Source organism: Anguilla rostrata, chromosome 5 (genome assembly GCF_018555375.3).
Source record: "Anguilla rostrata isolate EN2019 chromosome 5, ASM1855537v3, whole genome shotgun sequence".
Classification (NCBI taxonomy): Eukaryota; Metazoa; Chordata; class Actinopteri; order Anguilliformes; family Anguillidae; genus Anguilla; species Anguilla rostrata.
Window position 1 is genome coordinate 40,786,736 of NC_057937.1, and position 7,677 is coordinate 40,794,412.

At 40.0% G+C, this 7,677-nt stretch overlaps 1 protein-coding gene across 3 annotated transcripts; it reads right to left on the reverse strand.

Moving 5' to 3' along the window:
- Positions 1 to 1,243: 1,243 nt before the first annotated feature.
- Positions 1,244 to 3,659, reverse strand: LOC135255277 (GDP-fucose transporter 1-like). 3 transcript variants are annotated; one of them, XM_064336233.1, is made up of 3 exons: positions 3,507 to 3,659; positions 2,511 to 3,016; positions 1,244 to 2,211 (listed from the first exon to the last, which is right to left on the reverse strand). In XM_064336233.1, exons 2-3 carry the CDS (start codon positions 2,983 to 2,985, stop codon positions 1,664 to 1,666), a joined length of 1,023 nt encoding a protein of 340 aa, XP_064192303.1. In that variant the 5' UTR covers positions 2,986 to 3,016; positions 3,507 to 3,659; the 3' UTR covers positions 1,244 to 1,663. The 3 variants fall into 3 exon arrangements, with proteins under 3 accessions (XP_064192303.1, XP_064192302.1, XP_064192301.1); XM_064336232.1 differs by lacking the exon at positions 3,507 to 3,659 and adding an exon at positions 3,385 to 3,403; XM_064336231.1 differs by lacking the exon at positions 3,507 to 3,659 and having other exon boundaries at positions 2,511 to 3,164.
- Positions 3,660 to 7,677: the final 4,018 nt, after the last annotated feature.

The window sequence follows — 7,677 nt, forward strand, 5'->3', positions numbered from 1 at the left end:
TATAACCATGCAGCCATATTCCATTAGAACATGACTGGATGTTTATATCCTGTGCTTGTTTATCTGAAGATCTGCCTTGAAGGGGGGTCTCACATGAATTAATGTTAGGATTAATGAGTACATATAATTGAAGGGGTGGGGGAATGGGTACTGCTATATCCAAGCCCATGCTGCACACACACACACACACAGGTACAACCCATACATGAACTAGTAATTGAGCCCAAAGCATAATCAAAGTTGACAGGGAGCATTATGGACCCAATGTCTAAAAATGGCATGTGAACTATACAACAGTTAATCATGTACAATGATGTGGCATTCGGACTGGCGGTGAACCAGATTGATCTCTGCTGCGCCGGCTGGTGGAGAGCACACACATTAATCAGCCCAGGTGCTTAAAGGCATGTTGCTCTCCACAGCTCGGGGCCAAGACAAAGAGCACACACTGAGAGAGATAGTTTTTATTTTGTTTTGTTTGCATTATGCTCTTTATTTTAGTTTGTTGTTTTAATCTATTGTTTTTGCCTGGAACCCGTGAGGGGGAAGGGTGAATGTGTTTGATTTATTTAATTTTGTGTTGGTGTGGGTGCGTTCTCGCTCTCTCTCTCTCCATTCGGCAACCAACAGAGTTTCCTGGAACTGTTGCATCTCCCTCCCCGGGGTGTCAAACTGGCGTTACGTTTTGGTGCCAAAACCCAGGAAGACGCAGTCTCGGTGTAAGCCGAATTCTGGGGTTGGAGATGTCTGGCAATCAGTCCGCCGGATAAGTGGATTGGTCTCGGCTGTGCCAGCTGGTGGAGAGAGCACACGCACCTGGGTTGTGTTAACTAATCATCCCAGGTGTTTAAAGGTGTGTTCCTCTCCACAGTTCGGGTCCAAAACTGGGTGCACACATTGAGAGAGCATCTGCTTTGAGTTTTGTCTGTCCAAACATGCAAACAAAACAAAATAAAACAAAAACTTGCTCTCTCTGTGTACTCCTGGTCTCGACCCCAAACTGTGGAGAGAAACACACCATTAAGCACCTGGGATGATTAATTAACCCAACCCATGATCAATCCAGTTCACCACCGGACCGAATGCCACAAATGACTATCTTTTGTCATTATTACAGAATTTCTAAAATGATAATTAAAGCATCATAGACATATAGCTTAGGTTGAAGTGTTACCAGTTGCCACATAAATTAATCTGAGACCTTGGCTCATAGTGTTAAATTGGTTTTGATCACAACAAGCAGTCAAATTTCCACAAATTTAATATAAATCAATCCTTCAGTTGGCAAGTTGACCTTGATTACAAAAATTTCATCCAGAAAATAGATGTGCATGCTTATCATTCAAAAGATTAAAATAAAAACTATTTTGTAGATATAAAAAATGTGTACTTATTCAAACATAAAATCTACTTCCAAACATTACAACCCAATATAAATACAAAATTACTTTAGCCTATGTGACATCATGATTACATTTTGGCAGGAAAGACTTAAGTGCATCATATCAAAATGAACAGTTGAAAAAGGACCTACTATTCTATAAAATAGTATTATTAACACCTCTGTACTTATATCCCATTGAAAGTTGGAGGCCAGCTCTCTTAAATAGCCGAAGAGCAGTCTTTACATTCATTCATCTTATTGACACATCAGAGAGACTCCCTATACACCATCTCTACTCTTGATCTGCGGTTCCTCCTGAGTCTTCTTCATTTCAAGGCCTTTAACCCAGGTGTAGGCAGAGGAGCCCCCCAAAACCATTGCATTACTTGTCCACCACAAAAAGCTCTTAATGCTACCAGAATACACCACAGCCAGGACGGTCTGTGCACAGGCTTTGGCAGTACCAGACACATTGTGTGTCAGGGGGCTGGTGAACTGGATCTGAAGGCCAGTGACATAGCCAATGGCAAACCCGAAGATGCCACCGAGCATCATCATGCCCCAGTAATGCCAGTCATTCAGTCCATTAAAATGGTAGATTTTGTTCACCTCCCCAAAGACAACAATCAGTGGGATGAACAGGATGCAGGCATTGATGTTGTTGTAGTAAGAGAGCTTCCAGACGCTGTTGTCCACCACAGGCAAGACCTTTTTAGTATAGATGGCGTTGAGGGAAACACACATGCTGGCCAGCACCCCATAGGCAATTCCAAACCAGGAAAGAGAACCTTCCGCCCCCTCCTGGTCCACGCCAAGCCAGAAGCCACCTGCACCATATCAGAGATAGATACTGCACATTAGTCCCTTTTTAAAACAACTTTATTGTATCTTTTTTCATCCTTAGATTTGTAAAGCCTAACCATAATGGCAGGCATATTCCATTGTTACAACATCCACAATTCATTGTCAAACTGACAACTTGAATTGAACTGTGTGCGAAATTAAGATATCAGACATAAGAAATTAACATGAAGTTAGGTTGGTGGCCAAATACATTTTTTTTTTTTGCTTCAGAAAGGACAGTACTACTGCACCACATTACAGTACTACAGTGTAGTAAACTCACCTATAATGACTCCACAGCACAAGAGAGCATAAAAAGACGTGGTTTGCTTCAGAATCACATAGGACATGAGCACATTAAAGACCGTACTGAGCGATCTCCCAACTGTGTAGAATGCAACACCCAGGTTTCTGAGGCACAAGTTATTGAAGGTGATCATTCCGATGAACACGATCGACAAAGGCAAGACTTCTCTCGAGACCTTTGGGTCGAACTTGATTGAGGGGAAATCCACGGAACCCGGACAAAACCTTGACAGTAAGTTCATGCACCAGCAAAGCGCTACGGTAATAAGGCACTGGAAGAATGTCACAAATAAAGGGGCGTCCAGTTCATGGCTACCCAACAGAGCATTGTTCAGGAAAACCATGGTTATTGAAACGAACCAATAAAGGGCCACCACAAAAGCGATTTTGATGGCTCTCAGTAAAAAGGTATCCGTCTTGCCATCCACGGAATCCTCGCCGTCAAGAGCCATTCTGAGAATTTTCGAGCGTTTCAACTGTGTCCTGTTCATTTTGTATTCAGATGCAGAAAAATGGAAAAGCAGTTATTAATGTAATGTGATGGAACAGAATTTGTGCATTACCTCTGTGTAGCTAAATAGCTACAGTAAAACATTCAAAGAACACAGGCGCTCTTTTAACACGTCTACATCCTAGACCCGCCTTCTGAAAGCAAAGCCATCCTCTTAAAGGAACAACACTAAAATCAACAAGCAAAAACATTAAATAGGCTATCATACGTATCATATTTGAATAAATATGTTCTATAATATATAATTTTAATGTTTAATTACGGTTCACATTTACGTAAGTTCTTCATCATTAACATAATTCAATTGTATAGCTTCGAATTGCATTGTATTTTATATTACCATTCTCACGGCATGTAAGAGAGTACCCTACCTAACGAACTGTTAGTTGTTGGCTGTTCTAGCACAACAAAGTTTTAGTATTCTCTGACATCTTTCCTTAGCTTAATGCAGTCAATTCTTACCTGGCGGGCGTGTTAAGGCTATTTTTTGTTAGCCTTCTAGTTATTACTACTTCCGTCAGCGTCTGGGTTGCACGAGGAAGAAGGAAGTAATTAATAATTACGATCTGATCTCCTCCTTCAATAGTAGAACAACCTGCCAACCAGAAACGTCCTGTCTTTCCTGTATCGAGATGGAAACATATACCTCAACATTAACACCGCCCTCGCCTAAAGGCAAAGAGATTCGAATCTCTTTGCTAAAGGTGCAGCTATACTGACTCGTTTACTTTCTAGAACTTGTTCGTCATGATGTTAGCTAGTCATTTATCGGACATCAGTTAAACTCTGAAAATGCCTAGCAATTTATTGTGGTCCTAAAATATTCCCCATGCATGTATTTATTTATTTAATGTAAATTTCACCATACAGTAGTAGTTTCCAAATCCGCATCTCAATACCCAGATAGCAAACAATCATTGACATTATGTTAAATCAACATTCCGCTGTCAACGTTAATTGATGAATGCGTGTAACACGTCCTTGTTTAAGATCAGCTATTACGACTGAGTTGAAGAATAGCCAGTTGGAGTTTTCTGTGATTTGTGTCAGTGATTTGCACAGGGACTGAACGCCGGGAATAAAAAGAGCACCTACTCAGAGCTCGCCATCAGTTCTCCTTTCCCGTGCTTGTGTTGAAGCTGCATTTCTTGTGGGCATTAATAAATGAGTGCAAAGGTTCAGAGAAGTGATCAGCCTGGTCTGTCCTTCACAGAAATCACTACATTGCTGTCAGAAGTGGGTCTTCAAATTGAATAGGAACTTTCACGCCTTCATTAGAGACAGCCAGAAGGGATGCATGAGTGGAAGAAGATGGCAGCGCAGATAGCCACCCCGGCAAGAAAGGGTGGGAATGATGGGATTGTGGCTTGGCGAGCCCCATCAAAGATTCCATGAGCAAAGTTATATTTCTGCTGGCTGCAGCCCACTCCCTCACTGTAGATAGTAGGCTCGCTATCTCGTGTGGTGCTAACGGAGCCTGCAGTCTGCCCGCAGGGGCTTGTGGGAATTTTACGCAAAACTGTTCAGGTGTAGGGCAGTTCTCAGAAGTCTGCCTTTTATCAGACCCTCAAAGTAAAACAGACTACTGTACTGACAGCGAGTCTGCAATTGTGATGAAGAGACAGTGCTCACTTGCTAAACATCTGATTGGATCAGCATTATGGGCACTTCAGGTTCTCCATAATACAATGTAATAATTTTTGTATTGTTGGAAAACTGATGTCATGGGAAACAAGGTGGTGTCTTTGGTAGGGTGCTGAGTAAATTCAGCATCCAGTCAGATACAAAGACTAACCCAGTGTGATATGCTTACAGAGGTAGTGCAAGCTGGATCATTGATCTACACTGTTTAGCCATGACACGTGCAGTGGTTCGAGGGGAGACTTGTCACCACGGTCTCCTGCACATATAAGCCATTTACGCATACAGCCATTTCACCACTCTCATTTTGCACCATTGTATATTGCCATTATTACTAGACACACTGAACAATAAACTACATTCATTTTAACCTGGCATTCCTCTTCGAATCTTACCACTGCGCACCTAGCAGTTTTAAGGTCCTAGTATACACATAGAACTGAAATCACTACAGTACATAAGAAGGCCCCAGGACTGTGTTTGGGAACCACTGGCCTAGGGTGTTGGCTATTTCACAAATATGTTTTAACAAATTCTGTCTTTGGCTACTTCAAATTAACTGGCTTCAATTAACGCAATCGTCCAAGTAGGTCTTCCATTTAACTGAGCCTGTTTGGATGCTGCAGCGAATTGAGCTTGTTTAATCGCGTTAAATATCCGGTCGACATTTCAAACCCTAATGTCAAGGCAAGATGGAGCAGTGATGCTTATCAGTGTATAAGTTTGAATGTGGGATACAATATGGTTCCAAGGTTTAAGCATATGATTCTCTGATAAGGGAGTCGGGACTGTCATGAACGTGAAATGAGTGGCAATATTTTCAGTAGGTCCAGGAACAGAACAAGATTACAGTCTTTGTTTTCACCCAAAAAGTGTTGACAGTTCTACATGGATTTTTGTTTTATTATGTCTTTAAAATTATTTAAATAGGTTTGTATCCATGTTGTAGAGATCTGAGACTCCTAATGTGCTCTGACACTGATTGGGGCAGTTGCAGTGCTTGTTTTGTTAATTCCTGAACTTGTGCTTCTTTCGGATTTTCTCCACTAGGTGGCAACCTTGTTCAACTTAAAAAACAAAAACCGCAGAGGAATAAAAGGGGCCTAAATTATCCTTACGTCTTAATCCCCATATGTTTGCGGACTCAATGAGATGTATAGATGAAAAACACAATTTATGTTATCTGGTGTGTATATTAATGAAAACCTGGATGTTAATATGACTAGAAATAATACATTTGCCTTTCTGTTCAAGTAGGAAAAAAACAGCCATTAACTATTATGAAGATTTTAGCTAGACGATACAAGTTTGCCTCAAGTTTGATCCTGGAGCAGTTGAGCCCCATTATAAGTTCTTTCAGGTAGAGTTTGCAGTTCACACCCAGTTTAAATAGTTTTTCAGCTTACTTCAGCAGTGGTGTCACAATGACATAAACACGTTATGAGAATGCAGTGGTCTGTGGTCTCACAGGATGACAGCTTTAGGTACTGTCACATCTCAATCCAATTTTACACACAATACACCACTGCTAAGTGCATCTCAATGTGATGGCAACTGTAGCTGCTTTCTGGGTATCTGCTGAGGGCTCGGTATTGTGGCACAGCTTGTGTACAGTTGAAAATGTTTTAGTTCAGAAAGTTAAATACATTTTAGTTCATTTAGAAAATACGTGGAGCAGAGTACATATTTTGAAATCAGAACTGCAATTAAATTGCCTAGTGGGTCTCAATTTACATTACAAAGCCCTAATATCTGTTAAATTTCACTGCAACTACAAAGGTACAGTAAGAAAAACTATTTTGTATGTACTGTACTCATTATTACATAGAACTTGGTTGTAAAAACTACATTTCACATTATTACTGCTCATCTTTGAATGTTTAAATGTCTATTTTGCAACTGTGAGTGAAAAATGAATTATTATCAAGTATTTTCACTTACGACTTTGATTGCGGTGGATTAATGTTATGACCACAGTCAAACTATTGTGGAAAAAGGACACATAGACAGTAGTTACACTGTACTTAAATCTGTGCAATTGCGCAAATATTAGGGTCACTTGAATGTGAGGTTTGACTGCACCCTGTTTTTGCTTCAGGTTTTTCCATAATAAAACCGTAATAAAACACATTACACTGACTTCTACGCTTTTAGTTCAACCCACAGCCAGATGTAGGCTATAGAATGTAAAGAGCTTCATGTACCTGCAGTGTATCTTCTATTTTACATTCTGCTTCAAGTTTACACTAGGGGATAAAAAAAGTATTATTGTTTGCATGCAGTAACAGTTATGTTAATTTGGTAGCTTATGTTCTGAATGATTTGTATTTGCAAATAATGGGCACTTATGCAACACTGAGCATAGAGTCTTGACTTAAACCCCATGTGCTCTTCTAATGTCCCTTCTGACCCAAGTTTCAGAAGTTCAAATCAAACCTAACCTTTTAGAAAAGTAATGTTCTGCCTTATTAAAAATAAACAAAACTGATTTTTGAATTTGAAAGTTAGTACAAATGTGCAAAATAATAGTAAGAAGCACAGATTATTATAGCTTGGTTTACAATGGAGCCATTTTCTGAAAAAAATAAAATAAAATATAGTAGAAGAGCACACATGCATTTAACATGTTAAATGTGCCCTGCATTATAAACCTATTTAAAAATGTTAAAGGAACACCGGGTTAAAAAAGTGTTATTTATCTATAACCTAGAGTTCCAAACAGGTGAGAAGGCAATCAGCAAGGAAGGAGGAGAGATTCCATAGATATTACCTGACACTTAATGGCAGGAGAAAACACTACAGTAAGGCATTTTCTTGTCTGTAGTGATTGTGAATGTGCAAGAACCGGATTATCTTTGAGGAGACGAAGAAATCAACCCAACTCTTGTAGCTTTTCTGAACAGCAAGCTAGAAAAAGAGAGGATCCGTCTCATTAGAAGGGGTGTGCAGAGAAAGGTTACAGTACATTAGTCAACATGGTCCCAACAGGATC